At 39.0% G+C, this 20,292-nt stretch overlaps 1 protein-coding gene across 1 annotated transcript in view; it reads left to right on the forward strand.

The window, feature by feature from the left end:
• Positions 1 to 20,292, forward strand: part of MIPOL1 (mirror-image polydactyly 1) — a 189,430-nt gene that overhangs the window by 129,679 nt on the left and 39,459 nt on the right. The window contains exon 11 of the mRNA XM_085301717.1: positions 7,749 to 7,843. Within this exon, the coding sequence (XP_085157843.1) occupies positions 7,749 to 7,843 (95 nt within the window). The remainder of the gene's footprint in view (positions 1 to 7,748; positions 7,844 to 20,292) is intronic.

Genomic DNA, 20,292 nt, shown 5'->3' on the forward strand with positions numbered 1-20,292 from the left:
TGCATTTGTCTGTAATATGAGCTAATGTGGGCATGTCAATAGGTGCAAGAGTAAAGTGTTTGCCAAGTAGTGCTGGTACAGTGCACGTCCCAGCGTGCTGTGACTGCACGGTGCAAGGACTGAGGCATTCACATCTCGGACACAGTGGTCCAAATGGTATTTCTTTGAACTAGTTAAAATATATTCAGTTTTCTGTTATAATAAAATGAATCAGATGTTCCCATCTAGTAAAAGATACTGTTGAGTCCTTCCATTTTCTTTGATATACCAGTGAAAAGCTATTTGGTCTCCCCCCTGCTTCGTCTCTGGTTGATGTTTGTGGTGGCCTATTGCTGTCATTTTCAAACAGGACTGCTCAGAAGGCAATGACCGTACAAGCAATATTCATACGGTATGATCATGTGTTCTTAGTTTGTGATTTGTCATTTATAACCTTGCAATCAAGACAGAATCTGGACTCCAGCTTTTACAAGTCTTCCGTAAAGCTCCAAAAATATATTGAATTAGGGACAGTATAAAGACTGAGCTGGGGAGGGTGGCATTAAATAGACTTGCAGCACAGCACTTCTGGAAAATKATAGTTCTGTTTTGGAAGAAAAGAGCATTTTTAATTCATTTATAGAGGGAAGATACAGACTGTTATGGCAGTCACCAGAGACGTAGGCAATTCACGTGGATTTAGAGCAGGGAAGTTTTCCTCACTGGTTGGAATCTGACATATCCAAAATGAGTTAACGCAGGAAACTGGGACTCAACATTAGTTTCCTTCATCCAAAAGGAATATCCTAGTCACATGGCTGAAGAACAGTTCTCTTTTTTGTCAGAAATTCTGTGTGGGATTTCTCAGAAATATTTCCATCTAAACCAATGCACTTTCAAAGGCATTATTGTTCCTGTGAAACAATGTTTTTTATTAAAAAAAAAAAAAAGAAAAAAGCTTCATTAACTAATATTTATTTTGACCGGCAATAGTATTAGCTTATAAAGTAAAATCGTATTATGGTTAATTGTTTGATCCAGATAGAAACTCCTAAAGGTCATGTTTGCTGTTGAAATCCCTTTCCCTGTGCCCAGAGGGAATGTCAACCCAGGTGTGGTTGTGGCAGGCTCTTGGGGGAAGCTGTAGTGCAAAAGCTCTTGGAGTTGCCACCACCACCACCACCACTGTTACCTTGGGATTCAAAGTTCACTGATTCTTTTGGGCAGTTGCTGGTTTTATTGATCCTCCACAGCAGCACAGATCCATCAGGACTCAGAAGGACAGTTGCATGTTTTACTGAGAGTTAAAATAGTTTTAGTCACAACTATTTCCATTAGAAAATGATGTGCTGAGAAACCAAGCATTTTATGATTTTCTAATGATTTCAGTTTATATTCTAAAAGTTTTCATTTCAAGATTATTTTTCAGAGGTATTATTTTCCAAAAATTTGAAACTGCATTTCAAAATGAAGTTTAATTTTACYTTTTAAGGTTGGATTTATTACTGTTAGTTATATATTTGATGATGTGTTAATAACTTACATAACACACCTTTACTTCATATTTTCAAATCATCAGGARCAGCTGCTACTTGAACACAGATTGAAACATTTTATCTAATTTTCTAGGTCAAACTGTCCCCTGTTTGTATTGTAATGAAAGTTTGACACGTTAACACTTTGATTTAAAAAAACAAGGTGATAATTTGGCATGTTATTAGAGAACTAGGCATTTGCAGTGCCATTGTGTTAGCTGGAGTCTTTTTCTTGTTACTGAAAACCTCTGATCCTCTAATTAGTAAGACAAGTGCTTATCTTCTTCTCTAGATCAAAGTGTCACCTGCTTCTCTTGTGGAACAGTTTGATATGTTGACACTTTGATCTAGAAAATGAGATGAGGTGTTGTAATCTGTAATAAGTAGCAGCTGCTAATATAAAAACAACAGAATGGTGAAAGTTGTGTGKCATAACGTTCCACGACATGACCTARTCTATCATGCAGTACGCACTGAGGTTAATGACATGATACGTAAAATGTGGAAGCACAAAATAGGGTAAAATAAAAATATTTTTCATGGTTTTAAAACAACTTTTTCAGCATTTTTTAAATCTTTCCTTAGCATTTGTGCTTTCTTTCTAATTCAGAATGAAAAATGTTCCTTCTCCTCCCAATCTCCTGCTGCCCCAAGACGACCCTTGGCCTCTTGCTGTCAAGCTAGCATACTAATGTCGTCAGAAACACGTCCCTAATGTGAGGCAATTCTTAGCWGGCCATTTGCAGCGAGATTCCATTTGAGTCCCCAGATAACACAGCACYGAAGGAGTGGAAAGATACCTTATTGCCATCTTTCCCCATCCTGCAGCTTTACCGTGTGTAAACCATTGAGTCCATAAAGTGCAGAAATAACCTTTGAGACTCTCTGCACTCCTTATCCAGGCTCCGTCTAATCCACAGGAATATCCTGGATCAGGGGAAGGAAAGCTGTTAGTAGCAGCCATTACTGAGTTAAGGAGTGCCCACGCATTAACAAGTACCCTCGAATAAGCTGGTCAGGGTGCCAGTTCTAACTGGGTGAATTATAATCTCAAGAGGAATAAAATGAGCTTCTACAAAAGTACTCAGTAACCAAGCAAGTTATGTTTTAGAAAAAAAGAAAATACATGGATAAATGAAAATTGCCAGAATGCAAGATAAGTTGGCGCTTCGTAAGGAAATTAGAACAAAGAATAATGTAACAACTGAAATGAGAACAAGGAAAGAGGAAATGGGCAACTCTTCTGAAAATGGCATAGAGATCAAGGGTAATCCGGCTTAGGTCTGAAACTCTGTGGGTTTTTTTTTTTCCTCTCAGCGTTGGGTAATAGTGGTGATGTCAACTATACRGGAGTTAAGGAAAGTGCAAGTATGGAAATGGGATGCGTCATAGCTGTTCAGTAGGTTGTTGTGCTCAAACTGGGACACCGGATGCTCTCTGTTCCAAGATTCTGAGAGAACTGGGGTCTGAAATGGCGAGAACAGTAGCGAAGATCTTTAAGTATGAAGTTGTGGATAGTGTAGTATGACAAGGAGTCAGCAGATGCCATACCTATATTTAGAAAGGCAAAAAAAAAAATGTGATTGTGCTAATTGTAGACCAGTTAGTCTTTCTTGTGAGGCTTTAGAATAAATTCAGAAAAAAAATATATTCAAAGCATGGAGCCATCAACAGTGGGTTGAACTATGATTTTCACCGGAGGGACATCATGCAAGAATTCTTCTTTGATATGATAACTGTTTTTTTAGACAAGGAAATTACTTATATGTAAGATGACACATAAATAAAGCTTCTGATATGATGCCACATGGAAAAGAATTAATTATAATTCAGCGTGCATATGTTGTTTTACAAGCAGACACAAGCTTGATGTGGAAATGCTACTTGCTRTTAATTATGCTCACCTAGCGTCTGCCACTTGGAAGGATGGGTGGGTTGAGCTCGTGTATTCTGCAGAAWATCATCTAGCTATGAAGAAGACTAGAGATTAGTGAAAGACAAGTAAGGAGCTAGTCAGCAGGGAGGCAACAACAAACATGTTGGAAAGGAGAAGCGTGAGAGTCCAAAGATTTTATTAGTAGAATTTTCTTATAATTTCTCACCAGGTGTTGCTGGACCATTTTTCTTTAATGTTCTCTTTGAGAAGATTAGCAGTGTACTAATGGAAGTGATTGGTGATGCAGGGTTGGRAGGTATTAGCAATACACATTAAGTTCAAGGTATCTTGCAGAAAGATTGCAATGACATGAAGTATTGGAAAAATAAAAGCAGTGTGGTGAAATTCAGTGGTACCAAATATAAGGCCACGGATTTAAGGATGAATAAGAAAAACTGCTGTGAGCTGGATAGTATCAGTGGTAGGAGAATAGACAGACAGTAGAAGGTGACTGTGGGCAGAAGAGGTGCAAAAATGTTTCAGGTAAGATGTCTCCTCTGGAGATAAGGCCGTACTGCTACCACAGCACCGGTCGGTCGGCTTTTGGATGGGTCAGGAATGCCTGCGTACCGAGAGCTGACGGAAGAGGTTGGGTTTGTTCAGCCTGCCGGAGGAAAGAATAGGGGGAAATGTGTGTGATCTCTAGAAATGCCTGAGCAAGAAAAAAGTATCAGTAAGAGAATAAAGCTGTTATACTTTATTATTCTAATTMATTGAATATTTTCCCTTCTGTTGGCTATTTAAAAGCATTATAAAAGTAATCTCTTACCTGGAGGGAGCCTGCCAGAATAGGGTGCTGTGTGTTCCTACCTCTTYAGATTTAATTGGAGGTGAGGGTACTCATATTTGACCCTGGAGTAATTAGGAAAGRATAAATGCCAGTTTTGCCCTCTGTTTTTCTTTCCTTAAGTCTTGTATTTTTCAAACCTATGGGACTATTAAACAAAAAGCGTTGTGTATTTAAATGTTTTGAAACAAAAAATAACAGTGAAAGGATCAGTAATGAGATTTCTTATTCAAGATCTGGCTATTTTAACTTTGATCGGTAGCAGTTAGCTTTTAGACTTAATTTAATGAGAAAATTTAGATTTTTCTGCGAGTAACTTTGCTACAGTGCGAATTGTCATAGGGTTTCTTGGAAGAAGTGCAGAAAGAAGAATTTTCTTTCGCAAAAAAATTTGCAGATGGGGAGACAGGACATCCATCCACATAAAAACAAGTGTGAAGGCATTAGACCTTGTGGTCAAAGCAAAATTGTGTGAAAGAGACGACCACATTGCAATGGCAGAATGCCCTTTCAGGGTTAAACCTTCACCAGCGGTGACCCGTATCCCGAAGGACTGACTCACCRCTGAATTGTCTGTTTTAGCGAAAACCTCCACCAGAGCAACCTGAGTGTAGTTCCTTTTCTTAATGTTGCTCTTTATTTCCCTACCCTCCAGAAAAATTTAATCAGACCTGATGCATTTTTGTGAAAAGTTGACTTCTACATCCTGACATTTTCCAAAGAAATAATATTTTGTCAAAAAGTTCCCAAACAGCWATTGTTAGCACTAGAGGTGAGCTCATTTAGGATTACTGCCATGCGCACTCTGGGTGGATTTCAGTATACGTTAGAGTAGTCTTCCAACCGTTTTGTAATAGTACAGGCGCTGTTATTTAGCAGTTTAACTTTATGATGGGCAAAGTTCTGCTTTCCTCCTAGTGAAGGAAGGCATCTTTCATTTGTGAGGATATTTGAGTCGTATCTGCACTCCGCCTGACCGTGAGGGGGAATTTCTTCCCATGAGAGTGACGGAGCCCTGGACCAGGCTGCCCAGAGAGGTTGTGGAGCCTCCTTCTCTGGAGATCTTCAAGGCCCGCCTGGATGCAACCCTGTCTACCATGCTCTAGGTGACCCTGCTGAGCRGGGAGGTTGGACTAGATGATCTCCAGAGGTCCCTTCCAACCTTACTGACTCTATGACTTCCCAGCGGTCAGCCCCTGTGTGATGGGTCCGTCTGTTGTCTGGCTGCGTACTGTGCACATGAATTCCTGTGCTGCAATTTCGGTTGGTCTCACACAGTTCCCCATTACCTGCAGCTAGCAGGAGGCTATCAAATGCTTTCTTTTTTTTCCCCTTGGGTTTTTGTAGCTGGATATTTTTGTTTTGTATTTTAATCCCAAGCACCTGATTCTGCTGTTATTTTTACTGGTGTAAATCACATAAAAACCCRGTCACATCAGTGCAGTTTTCCCTACCAAAAAATGACATAAATAAGAGTCTCAGACTCTAATGCCTTACGACTTTTGTCCTGAAAAGCAAGTGGAACATTAGGTGTATTTTTTTATGATAGTTCTCCAAAGAGACTAGCCGTTAATCTCTCCGTGAGTAGGTGTGTCTGCTGCAAACATTTCCTTCCAGTCTACCATTTCAATCACACTTCACAGTACACTGAAAATTGGCAAGGATGTTAATTATTGGCCTCTAGAACAAACCACCTACTTTGATTCAAGCATGTTTTTCCAATTTTTAAGAATGTTGTTTCACCTACAGTACAGTATAATTACAGAAAATAGCTCGGTTTGGCTAACGTTCTTGTGTTCTGCGAGTTCTGCTTGCAAGGCAGTGAGCAGCACCAGGCGAGCGGCTCACCTGCAGAGGATTTAACCTCTTACGGACAGGAGTTAGGGCTTGCCAGCTTCCAGTACATTGTTTTCAAATTTTGAAGGTCTAACCCACTGTCACTTGGAGGTTAAACATTAACATTTTTTGCTGCTAAAGTTCTATATAGTACGATAGTTTGTTTTTATTCTCAAAGGAAATTACTGTTAAGAAATCTTGTAAATGGGTTAGAGGAGCAGTTAGAGCGGCGGGTCTGGTACCCAGATATTGCAGAGCCTGGTACAAGCTGGCGCACTGAGCAGGACAGAGCGCAGTGCAGAGCGGGACACGACCGACCTACCGGCAGGAGACGTTGCTCAGAGATGACTGGGAGTTGACGATAAACAGCACAACACCTGTCTGGAACACTTACAGTATTAAGAGACAAACAGGAAACAAAAGCAAGTGTTGAGCCCTGTTTCAGGCGAGAGATTTTGAGGTACAGAGCGTGAGTTGTTCATGATTATATACGAGTCTGGCAGAGCTGGGAGCTGAACTCTGTGCCTTTCACTTCTTGTATTCTCAGCTCATCTAGCAAGTCTTTAATTTACCAAGAAACCTTTCTGCAGCACTGTCCYGAAGAGTGGCAGAACTCACAGTCAGCATTTCTCACGTGTAGCCCTCGGTTTGGGGCTCTACAATTTGTAGCACTAGCAGCTCACAGCAGGAATCAAAAACATTGGGATGATATGGAAACCAGCCCCCTACTCAGGCCCGTGTGTCAGAGAATTGCTGTGCAAGCCCAGTCTTATTTGTCATTGCAACAATTAATCATCCTCTGATTATGAAATAATTACTGTGGAACCTGGGCCCTCAATGGCATCCTGTAGTGCTATTGAAATTGGACATTTTAAAAGTAGCGGGGATTAAGCTGGAGAGTCCTGCAAAATATACRTGCGTACTTATTTCTCCTACCACCTCTTTGACCATAACGCGGTGTCRGGGCTGGCTGCCTTCCCGACCTTCCTAGCCACAGAGAGCAATTTCCATAGTGGGTATGAGTCCCAGGCCATTCCTGGCACCCCRGGAACAGACTAAGGGAGGGGGAACGCCTGGGGGACACCGGTTCACGGGTGGGAGGTGCAACAGCTCATCAGGGATTCCCTCGCGCCAGTCCAAGGCAGAGCCAGGGTGAGAGTGCGCCCGACCCYCCGAGCAAGCCGGCTCCTTTCCTAGCACAGCTCAGGACGTGGCTGTGCAGCAGCCCTCAGACAGTGCGGCTGAGCTGCTCGTAGCATCGTGCCGCTCCGGGACAGGAGCCGCGCGCGGGTGAAGAGCTCCAGGTCAGCAGCCTGCGGTCGAGTGCCTTGCTTAGCTCCCTAGAGTGCGTTGGTCAACAGCTTGCACTAGGATCGTTAAGAAAATATGAAATACATTTGTTGACAAACGCTTGGCTAAACTGAAGAAGAGATCAAASCATTGCCATGCAAAAAGTCTACCGTACGTGTGAGGGAAAAAGCATTACAAAGCATTATCCTGCCGGAGAAAAACAGAACAGTTACAACACTGTAACAAGAACGGACTTTTTCATAAGAGTTAAATAGGCAGTATTGCAAAACGGTATGACACTATAGCGTGGCTGAAATGAGCAGGAGGTTGTTATTTTCGAAGCAATACGGATGACCTGGATACATCCTTGTCTCTCATTTTGCAGGCAGAATTGATAATCTTGCAACAGGAAAAAGAAGCTGTTCTTCAACAATGCAAAAAACTAGAAGAGGAAATCCAGACGTTGCGTGTTTATTACAGGTAAAATAATTAATACTAATGTAAGTCAGTGACTCATAGGGGAAATTTTCTTTACCAAGTCATGACTGTAAGTGAGGAAATAGCCTTATCAAATAGGTATTTGTTGAAAATGTGACTGTATCAATGAATCAAGGCCTGCATTTCTGCTTTACTGCTCACCAACCGTCTCTTTGAAATATAAGTCCTTTTCTTATGGCCTAAATATTCTACTAGTTTTGTTTAAGGGAAAGTTGTTGTTAGTTAATTCTCATTAAAAAAAAGAGAGAGAGAGAGAGAGAAAAGCTGTGTTGTAGCAATGCATATAGCATGCTTAAAAACATGGAGACAAAAGGASCGGTTGGCTTAAGTGCTTATTTCTTCTCTGGTGTTTGCACATACTTAGCTTTATCAACATAGATTTTAAAATAATAAAATACGTAATTTTAGAAGACTGCTTTCCTTTCTAACCTCCAACATAACGTATATGTTTTAATTACTTACATTCTTTAGCAATAAATAGAATGAGAGAACTAGCCATTCTGTCGTTAATTTTGGTGGGCTACACTGAACATTTCCATGGATCACTGGATTTTAATCCCTAAGGAGCAGCTCTGTGTGGTCCAGTGAAGGAGTTAGGTTGTTTTATGGAGTGATGTTGGGTTACAGCTCTCATTTCATCCTGATCTCCTGTGTGTGGGGAGATASAGAGCTGCCAGCAGAAAGTTGTGAATCTGAGGGCTGAATGTCTGGGATGAGGGATGTGGGCTGTAGAAGTAAATATGAAATGCAATGTGAATATTATATTTCTTGGAAATATAGGCATTTAGTTAGTTGCAACCAAAAAACATTTGCAGCAGCAGAACTGTGCGTGTTTTCAGTGATTCGGCATTTGTAAGTGAAAAATATTCAGGTTTTTGGCGTTTTTTAGGGTTTCCTCTTATCATTAAGTTTAGTAAAAACTTGGAGGGAAGTTTCAAAAACAACTTTTGTTCCTAAATTTCATAGGTATTTATTTAAAGCCTGTTAATCATCAATGGAAACSCCAAGCAATTTATGATCATCACTTTTAATTAATTTGGTCAGCGTTCAGTGTACACCTAAGTTATGGTATGATTTGCCAGACTAGAAAAAAATTATTATAATGCCTTTATTACTTACTTAAATGGGATTTGTAGGTTAGTTTGAAAACAGAAATGCAATTTTTATAGCAATATTTCAGAAATTATTAGTTTGTGTGTGTTGGTGCCTGCACATGGCAGGATGTTTTTCATTGACTTTTCATGCAGCTGTGCTGTTAAGATACTATAGCAAGCTTGCTCTACCGTAAAATTTGACAAGTGCTACAGTCTATAGCAGTTTATTCATGCAAATGCTTTAAATCTCAGAAATGTTAATAATAAAGACTTGTGAGAATCACTATTAGAATGTACCATTTTATTAAGTTACGGCCATCACTTTGAACAAGCAAAACTTCATTGTAAGTTTGAAGGTATTTTGCAAGGTTTACTCCTTAGATGTGTAAATGCATATCTGAATRTTCCTTGGAGCAACAACCTTTGCAACACTATTAAGTTATACAAGTTATATAACAATTCTTAGCATCGGAAATGAAATATTCTGTATCCTACCTCACTGACCTTAGAGGATGTTTTTTTCTAATGCACTTCAAAGGGTATCATATATGTATATATCATCAATAAGAATTAGAAGGCAGCTTTAGGTTAGTCTAAAACCAGAAGTAAAAATAGGGATGACAAGACACACAATTATTTTGAAAAGTAAGTTGAAAATGACTGCATTTTAATCYCTAGTTCTTGCTTGTTTTCTGAGAAAGAAGCTTTACAGTCTAGAGGGTCACAGGTATGTTGGATATATGGTTTTATTTCTTTTTCTTTTTCTTTTTTTTTCTTTCGGAGAGAGGATGGTCACAAACAAGTAATGCTACATTCCACGTTTCAGCCAGCTTAATAATAACATCCTCTAGTAAAAGGTATGCTCAAGGTCTCTTTTGATTTGCAATGTTTCCTTATATTTCCAATCATTAAGAGAGGATACAAGCCAAAATTGCTCTCTAAACATAGTTTGTTGTTTCCTGCAAGTAGAACATCATTTTGTTTTCCATATAGCAATGATAGTCCTTATTAAAAGCTCCCTAGTTTTTTTTTTTTGTTAGTGACTATATCTCATTTTCTCAGAGCACCATTTAGTATTTGATAACTTTCTAGCATATATCCTGTTCACATAAGAAGCACAAGTTAGTGCTTGAGATGTGAGATGTGTTTTTTCTTCTTTTCTAGGCTGTATCCCAATAGAAGAAAATTGAACTTACTCTCTTGGGGCCTTCCTGTTCTTTGCTTTCTAGCTTCCTTGTCATATTTAAGGTCTCGTGCCTATCTTTAGCCTGGGTTAGAAATGAATTGCATTATTGTGAGGATTCTTATGAACATATTAACATTTCAGTTACAGTTTAACATATGCTGCATGAACAGCTGCAGCTTCTATCATCCAATAATCTGACAGAGCAACACACCTTTGAACACGTGCCAAAGACAGATGAGGATAGGAAGCTAGATTAAAAAAAGCAATATATGGCATTTGTGCCTAAAGCTTAGGGGACTGTATGTGGGATGACCACAATAATCACAAATGACACCGCATAAAGTGCATTTCCTCAGGGTATCCCAAATGACCGAAAACTTATTCTGTATTTTGTATGTATGTGCTATTTAAGGAATGCTTGTGTAGATTTTCTTTTGCTACTTGCCACACGATAGTAACCTAGAGCAAGTACTGAGAGTGGTTTTCAGACAGCCTGTTTGGGGATTTGAAAAGGCTGAAGTAGAGCTTTGATGCCTTGACCCAGGTGAGTTACTGCTCAAGACTGCCTTAACCTGGAGTTATTTCGCTTTTGCACTCAGAGTTCCCCAGCACACGTCTGCACCTTCCACTCCTCATCTGAACTGTAGAGCTGTAGTGGGACATCTTAGTACCCAGGGTGCACACTTCCTTTGCCTGAAGTTCTCTCTTCCCTTTCCCAGTTTCTCCCCATGTCATCTCTGTGGTACCAGTATGTCAGCAGCTTGGGAATTTTGACTCCATTTGGTACCTTTTCTTGATTCTGCTCTTAAATATTTGGCCTTAATAAAAGCATATTTTCATGCTTTTCTTGTTTGTTTCCTTGTTTTAACTGAGATTTCCACGTCATCATTTAACTTAGGAGAAAGAAATATAAGGAAAAAAATGTATAAGGAAAACTTAAAGGCCTACCTTTCTGCATAACCACATTTTAGGGGGTTGGGCATAAATATAATGACTGTGCACACGGATTAACTATTTTTGAATGCATATATATGCACATAGTAACATCAGAATGAATATTTTTGTATGGATTTTTCTCTAACTAACATCAGTAAAAGCAAGAGAAGAATGAATATTATTTTATTATAAAAAATCAGTCAAGAAAAAGATATTTTGGTCCAGAATATCTGTATGTATAAGATGCAGCTGTAGGTAGATGAACATATAGATATGTTCAAAGTAGGGAAACAAATGGAGATCTTCAGGAAAAACAATCCTGTTTTTCCTCTAGGAGGAAACTCTATCCAGTTTGGGGACCCCCAGTACAAGTAAGACATGGAGAAGCTGGAGCAAGCTTGGCAGAGGGCTGCCAGCACCATCAGAGGCTGGAGTGCTTGCTGTGTGAGGAGAGGATGAGAAAACTGTACTTTCTCAGCTTGGCAAAGAAAGAGGACAGAGTCAGGCTCTTCACAGTGGTGTACAGCAGAAGGGCAAGAGATAATCATGAATTGAAGCAAGAGAGATTCAGACTTGATATACAGAAACCATAAGGACAGTAAAGCATTAGAATAGGTTGCCCAGATGGGCTGTGCAACCTCCATCCTTGGAGGTTTTCCAGACCTAACTCGATAAAGCCCTGAGTGATATGACGTGATCCCACAGTTGATCCTGCTTTGAGAGTGAGGTTGGACTAGAAACCTCCAGAGGTCATTTACAGCCTGAATTATTCTGTGATTCTGTGATCTGGTAGCTGCTACTGTTTGAAGCCATTAGCTTTTTCTCCAAGTGTGAAAAAAGCCAGCGTTGCAGACTGTACTTTGCAGATGAAATGGATGTGGCCATGTGTACACAAAGCAGGAGTTTTATGGAAGATAGAGGCATGACTTGGAAGACCCAAAGCAAAATTAGATACATTTTTGAGGAAAAAATGATGGAATATTTATTTCTTTATGAATTTGGCTTTCTGAAAAGGGCATCTCAGAACAATTCCAGCCTTAGGCATGTGCTCTGCTTCTGTGTTTATTTCTTTTTATACAGTTTCCATGTCACATCTCAAAAACAAAATAGGATTTTCTGGAGAGTAACCTGAAAGTGTGTATCTGAAACCAAAATTTGCACAACAGGAACAGGAATAATTGTTTCACAGCTGTACGCTTTAAGCTAAATCTTGATGTAAATTATAGAACCTCAGTGACTGAAGAAGGCCATATCAGAATAATCAGTTTTGAAGTACGTGTTAGTTTTAATCCCACTGCCAGTCTCCCATCTGGCTCCGTTATTTTGTCACCATAAGTTTTTAATTTGCGTATTTTTCTTTTACAGGGTCTGTCCATTTTTATCACCAGTCTCTTTCTCGTTCAATAATATAAATTTTAAAATGTTTTATCCCTCTTGCCACAGAACTATTTTAGTCTCCTAGCCCACTATCTGCATTCCACTAGTATATGAATAAACCTGAAAGGTTCAAAATTGAACTACATTAAAAGATAGCTGAATAATTTGTTGAAATTTTTTAAGTTTTTTCTGGGCTGGATCCTGACTGTTCCTTCTGCATGAGCAGTAGGGAAGCACTTAATTAGATCTCCTTGTAATTCCACTGTAATAAGCCATGTAAGTTCTCTGCCTTACAAATAAGGTGGACTGAGTGGTTGGTCTGGCTCTCCACTGGGCATAAAGTTGACCACAAATGGATCAGTGATTACATTTGTTAATCATGTTTCCAGCTCCTTTAGTCTACCAGAATAAAGAACATCAAACCAGTCCCAAGACCCAATCTCTAGTTTCTTGACCTTCTGAGAATCATTGAGGGCTTAGGAAATCATAGCAGGACTTCAAATGACATTTACAGGTCACTTCATCTATTTCCTTTTGGTAAAAGAGAATTAAATGTAGCTGGAGCATCTGGTCTCTTTTCAAACCTGCCGTTGAAGGAGATCTGATAGTCTCCACAAGTAGCTCTTCCCAGTTCTTAGATCTTAAAGTTTTCTTAGTAGTTTCACTACATGACCTTTCCGTCAATTTTTTTTTTTACCTTTTCTAGTGATCATAAAGAACAACTTTTCAATATATACTTTGTAATGATCTTCTTCATACTGAACAGAGAGAAAAAGTGAACATCCCAGTCTGCCTGATCTGGGAGGAGAGGAATGAAGAATCTGCTGCTGCATTTCTTGGGCTCTCTAGAATAAGCACAGGAGATCTTTTATTTTAGAAGCTCTACTGGTACTAGAGTTACTTATTGAAATKGGTGAAGATAGTAAAGCCTGTAGAGAAGTATGGCAGATTTTAAAATCTATTCCATAAAAACGTCATTATAACAACCTCATCTTAGTGGCCTTAAGWATGGCCAAATTCATTAACGGTTGATACTGTCCATTCCATTTTGCTTTAGCCATATCTATATGAGCAAATAACGTGGCACCGAGGAATGGATCTGTAGAGCGAAACACTCGGTGCTGAGGACCTGATGTCCGCACTAGCTGAAGTGCAACCCTCAAAATGAAGTCTGCTCTAGTCCTGTGAGAAATTGGGCTGCCCCTGGAACACAAGTCTAGTTTAGCTTCATTTAAAATGAATCCAGTTCATGCTCTCCAAAATCATTTAATGATTCAAAATAAAGCGCAGTAAGTGGAGATGATAGGGAGGTTTGCTTCAGAAGTGTACTTCTGCCACAAGTTAAAATGCTCACATAGACACATGTTGAATACTGATTATTTTTCAAGTATTAGCTAGAACAATTGGACTGTGTATGGGAAATGTATGTCTATACAGAAAAGTATGCATATATATATGTATTTTTTTTTGAAGTTTAAAATTCGACTACAATATTTCACTGAAGACTTCTAGTGCTAAGAGTTTGCACAGGCAAAAAATTTGGATAGATTTTAACTAATACAGCAAAAGGTACACTACTAAAATGCCAGATATCAATCCCCTATCCCAAAGATAAATCAGAGAGCAAAATAAAAATATAGGACTACCCCTACTTACAGCTATGTTTTTGTGAAGTTTTGAGTTGGAGTCAGATGTAGTGATTCATTACCACTATTGTTTGCACGATAGCTGTATAAGATGTATTATATAAATCTTRTGTTAGTTCACATACTTTTGAATGAAGCTGCTGAGGCTGAGAGTTGTTATGTTCAGCTATACGGGTTAATGAGGGCTCTAAGAAAATTTTTAGTATAAAGGTAAAATTTTTGTGAGTAGTTATTTCAATGGTAATTTAAGAAGTTTCTTTATGATTTAACGAAGTACTCTAAACATCGTGTATTTGCCAAGTCTGAAGTTTATGAAGGGGTGGGGATGTGAAAACTTTTGGCAAAAAATCTTGRTCCAAAGCTTATTCTAATTTGCTTTTGCAATGTATAAATGCAGAAATAGTTACCAGCTGGAAGTCACAATAGGGAGCAACTTTTCCTAACAAACAAATATTTGAAAGAATTTGCAAAGTTAAAATGAATTTTAATTTAGATTATTTTTTTCCATTCCTGACGTTAGTATGAAGTAAAGATCTGAAGAAAGCACAGTGGTTAGTAGCATGGAGAGATGGAGTTTTAAGGGCAGTTGCATGTCTGAGTCCTGGAGCTGCCTACTGCAGAGCAATTGGAATCTGTAAATTACAGTCAGCATGCAAGAAAAGTTAACCTGTTTTAGAATTATGTGACAGCTTTCAATAATAAAATAGAAGAATAACTTCAGCAAGACCCCTTGTGATAGTAAGTACTATGATTTGGAATAAATACCTTTAGAGTCAGCCTGTGGGCAGCTTCTCTGTCTGTTGCAAACAGAGCTGTTGCTCCCTAACCAGCTGTATCACTCTTAAGAGTTAGAAACTGCTGAAGAGGTTTAATAAAATTTTAATCCACAAGCTGCTAGGTGAACTACTTTGATAATTTGGTTATTTTTTCTCCTTTAACTTTTTTCAGATTTTTTTCTTTCTTTCATCTGTTTATGTGATGTGCTTGCTGCAAAGGTATTTCCATAAAGAAATACCTCTTTACATTGAAGCTCTTGATGCTTCAATTAAACTGGAATTCATGGCTTCAGTGACATGAGCAAACAGTCTAAATAACAATTCATTTTAAGGAGGTCYGTATATTTTTCTCCCAAAGTCTCTTGTAAAATGGCATGAGAGTTGAACTTTTTAACGATTGAAATTTATAGACTTGAAAGAAAAAGAGAATCAAGGTTTCTTTTTTTATTATTATTATTATTATTTCCTCAAATGAAAGACATATAAGCACAGGGAGAAACTCAATTTTCATTTTAATTGCAGAATTAAATCACCCTAAAGCAGGAGAAATAGATGAAGAAAGATGCTTTGCAAGGTAATATTTGCACTCCAGGGAAAAAGGGCTTTATTCTATTCCAGCCCTGAACGCAGTGGTACATGTTCAATACACTTCCATTTTATAGTTTCATGGCCCATATTATGGACTGTAATACTGGAATTACACTATTTCAACTATGCTACATGGGTTCTGTACATGGATTTATAATGCTGTAATTCTTACTGTTATACTGTTTCTCATGTTCCCATTGCAAGAGCTATTGCAAGCTGTAAGTTACTCTGCCTAACGTGCCAGTGTGTACTATGGGGCTTGCAGACGCTGTAGTAGAAAGTCAGAATAAAACCTCTGACTGACCCCTGCTCAGACATTTCAGCCCCCACGTTCTGCCGTCTCAGCCTTTCACAGCGGTAGGCTGTTGTCCGGTTTCATCTCCAGGTCGTCCCTTGGGATCAGCCCTTAGTGCAGAGCTGCGGTCCTCTTCCTGCTCTTCCCGCCCTGTGTGCCCTCTGCTGTTCTGGCGGTCAGTACAGAGGTTTCAGTGTTACTCACTTTGTATGCAAAATGATGTGACTCATTAGGTTCGTTAAGAAAAATGACCAGATAATGTGCAATGTCTTTGTGAACTTACTGTTATTTTTTCAGAACAGTTTTGTAGAGGTTGGGGAGAAGGTAACAGTTTTGTTCAAGTGGTCTAAGCCCTTGTAACAGCAACTCCTCTTTTATCCTAGAGTTTCAGACATCTRTTGTCAAACATAAATCTTGAGCCATTATTTTCAGGCACAGCCACTTCCAAGAGAGAGGAGAGATTCTGTCTGCTGAGGAGCTGAGATGCTTACATGTAGGACACAGTGCAATACCACAGTTCTGTAAGAGGRCACTAAATTTTTTGTTTGTCTTCTGTTGTTCTAAAAAGCTCAGGTACCACCAAAATGGTATTTTTTAGCTTGTTTTCTCTGCATAAAGATTTTTGTGTGTGCAAGAAATGAAGATTTATCCGTGGGGTTTTTTTTTAAAAACATGCATGCTGGAATTAGTTGATTTTTTTTTCTTTTAATCAGATTGGTTGACAACGCAGCTTCTCTGAGGAACATGGAAGTTTCAGAGAATTTTAGTCAACTTCTAGGGGCCAGGAAAGTCAACACCCTGGTAATCAGGAAAGTCCCCTGGGATTTAGGATCTGCAGGTTCAGGCCTGTTGGTGTGCCACCTTCCAGCAGAGTGCTGCAACCACCAAAGTGCTGGCATTCTGCTCCGGGTCTTTCTGCAGCGTTACAGCAGGTAAAAGTCCAGGTTTTGGGGGCTGCTGCACGCGGCAGCTCAGGCGGCAGAGGAGGGTAAAACAGATCGATAAGCTGCTTTGCTTTGACAAAGCAGCTGCATAAAGTTATAGTAGGGGCTACTGAGAKGGCGACGTGCTTCCATGCCCAGGTGTAGATGAGCAGTCGAGGCCGCGCTCTGCCTTGTTATCCTTATATATTTTACACTTTATTGGGTTTATTACTCTCGCCCACGTCCCTCCACCCCACTGCCAGGCTTCGTGCCCGTTAGCCTGGGCTCGGTCGCTGCCGCGGCTGCTGCGGCTGCTGTGCTCACTGGCGGTAATTGCCAGAGCGACTGAATTTATGAAACAGCGGATAGGGAACCTGCTTGGGATCGGTGCAGACCGGATTCTCACCCATACTCCAGTCAGTATTTAACTGTTTCCACAGAAGGGAGATGTTAAAGAGAGATTCCAGTGTGTTTCGTAGGTTGGGTATAGCACTTATTTGGTAGACGATGAAATGGCAGAGCAGTATCTGAACCTGGGTTTGAAGCGGTTTTATTATTATTACTATTATTATTTTTACTTTTTAATGGAGTATCTCAGCCKCAGAATGTTCTCTGGGCTTTCTCGGTCTCTCATTTGTTTAGAGACAAACAAAGTAATAGCTGTGAAGGGTTTTTTTTTTTTTTTTTTTGCCCTGATATGATTTTGAAAATTTTCCCATACCATTGGGAAAAAAATTGCAGCAAGGAAGAATAATTTCCTACTTAACTTTAGTGATTTATGAAAACTTTGAGGACGAGGAAGYGCTGAACCGTCACAGATCCCCGCTGCCTCGTGGAATAAGGAGTCAGCCCGTGCCATCCCCGTAACAGGCGGCGAGGTGAATGTTATAGTAAACTCAAGTTGCCTTGTGTTGCTGTTAAATCAGGCCTGAGTTCAGCTGACCTACATTTTATGAAAACTCTCTGCCTAATGCGTCGGCGGGCTGGCTCCTGGCCTTCAGAGGTGCCTTCCCAAAGGAAGCCGGGCTGAGGAGGAAGGTGGGCAGCAGGAATAGGACTGACGTGCTTAACGTGTCCTGCAGCGCAGCTATGGTTTATAGCTCTGCACATGAGTTTCTGCTCTCCTCWAAGACCAGGGGTTTGCTTTACAGGAAGGAATTCGTTGCTGTTAGAGGCTGATGTGGTCTCATGACTCTGTCTATATTGTCCTGCTGACCTTCTGTTAACAGTTCTTGCTTTAGGACAATTTTTCCTCCCTCGTGTTTTACATTAACTCTATATGGGTTTATGTTATGACTTCCTTGGYTTCTAAATGAGTTGAATTGTCTAAGAAGTGTACTTTTGTACTAAGCTTTTTGGAATAAGTACGTAGTGGTTTCTAGGAATTGTTAAAGCCTAATAAAATGGAATGATTGGAAGGAAAATTTGAAGTCGCTGGAAGAACTGCCTACAAACAACCTACTGCCTACTACCAATAGTTTTTGGTAGGTTACTAATACAAACTGTATTACTCCTATAGAAATACTTGTAGAGTTAGGATATTGAGACCAGTGGAGTTAGTATCTGTTGCCTATAATGTAAGAATATTAGAAAGACGCRCGGGAAAAGTTATAAGAACATATGCAGGATTATGAAATCTGTTACCTGGTGAGAGCAGTATGGTGCTAAATATTCTGATTCTGCAACYGAAATGCTGGATGAATATAGATGAGTCACCTCACTTATCTGTGCCTCAGCTGCTTTATTTGTTCATTTGTTCTGAATAAGAAGTTTTACTGTTTTCTGTAGCACTCTTAGGAGACTATGAACAATGAACATGCAGGTGCTCTTACTTAAAAACCAGGGAAGGAAAACAGATACGTGATAAGCAGAAGCCTTCTCCACAGCAAGCTAAAGACATACAGAAAAACCCTGTGTATAATAAGAGATGTTTGAAAGACAAATTTTCTCTTAAAAAATAAAACAGAAGATCTAAAACTACAACAAAAAAAATCACTTGGCCATGTAAATATTGCATTAAACAAATTCTTTTTTTATGAATGTAATATTTAGAAATAAAATAGCAACATTGTCAGGAGGACTTTAAGTGCCAAGTGCCATTTCTTTTCTGTTGATTTTTCATAAAGGACATTTTTTCTGTTAAAATGTTAATTCAATGCAAAAAAAWGTTCATTTTGACTTCAGTGATTTGTTTCAGTTGTGTTGAGCTGAAGAACTGAAACAAAGTAGCTTTTAAAGTTGAAATATTAAGAAGAAAGGAAAATTTTCATTTAGAAATTTGCCATGGGAAGCCAACATATTTTCTTTCATTGGAATTTATATTCTCCAATGAAAAACATTGGTTTGGTGCGAAGACTTTCCACATGAAAGATTTTCAGCCAGTGATAGACRTTTCTTATTTTGGGCTTAACCCTGCTCCCAGTTGAATCAATGGAAAATCTTCCATTAGCAAGCCACTGAGAAGTCAAGACTAGGCACCCGTTGCGTCTACAAAGAGAGAAGCTAAGAATAAGGTATTTTCTTTATTCAGTTTTTCTTTTTTAAGTTAGAGCCTTGGTTAAATTCCTACATGCAAATCTATACTGATGCCTCTTATTGGAATTTTTTTCGTTTTTACATTCCATCCAAAAGGTGTTTCTCTAACTAATATGATAGAGGTTTGTGTTTTGGAAGCTGAAGATTTTTAACAGTGTCCAACATAAYATAATTATGTGCAACTCCGTTGGTATAGATAGATCTTCCAGCATGGCAGAGAAGCTTCAGTCAGTTTTTAGGTGAAGAAATGGGCCTACAGGGATGTGCAGAATTCTAAACCTCCCAAATATTGAGTAAATGCAACATATTAGTAGTGCTCTGTGTTTATAAGCTGCATTTCGCATGGTGATGTGAGGAAGGAGAAATAGCACGGAGCAAGTTACTTTTTTTCCAATATACCACCACTGAGCAACAGTATGGTACTCCTATCTCACTAGCAGAGAAGCTTGTCTGGCTATGAATTTCCTGAATTGAGGAAATTTCCTGATTTTGATTTTTGATTCATGCATGACATCATTTTTGCTTTGAAGCTTGCAGAGTTAATTGGGATTTGCCTGTACCGTTCATTGGACACCAGGATGAAAACACCAGTCATCGTAAAATGAACATTGAGATGCCCAAGGTGTGTCAAGAGACAGAGTAGGAAGTAATTGTGGCAATTTTGTAAAATTTGTTGGTAAATATTGACATTATAAAGGTCATAACTGTAAGGGATCTCTCTGTTTTCAATGTAGATTTGTATTCAGTGCTGGCAAGACTAGACTAGTATGTGCAAACAGTATCTGCCCAACAGCCATTAGACTAAACTGTAAATATGCTAGTTTATTTGGGATTTCTTTGCTTGTCTTCTGCATCTTTCTTTAAAACAAAGTAGAAAAGTAGTGAAAAAAAGAAAGAATGCTTATTTGTCTTTTGTATTATTCATTAATTGTGGTTTTGTTTTGTTAGTATTTCTGGTGCTTGCAGCAGAAATAAAATCTCTTTATTTCATTTAACTATTCTCTGAAAATAAGTAAGAACTGTGGGATAGAAATAAAGTGAAGACACAGTTGGTTATTACTGTTACAAGATAGGA

Source organism: Rhea americana, unplaced genomic scaffold (genome assembly GCF_003343005.1).
Source record: "Rhea americana isolate MKP2758 unplaced genomic scaffold, rheAme1 scaffold_18, whole genome shotgun sequence".
Lineage (NCBI taxonomy): Eukaryota > Metazoa > Chordata > Aves > Rheiformes > Rheidae > Rhea > Rhea americana.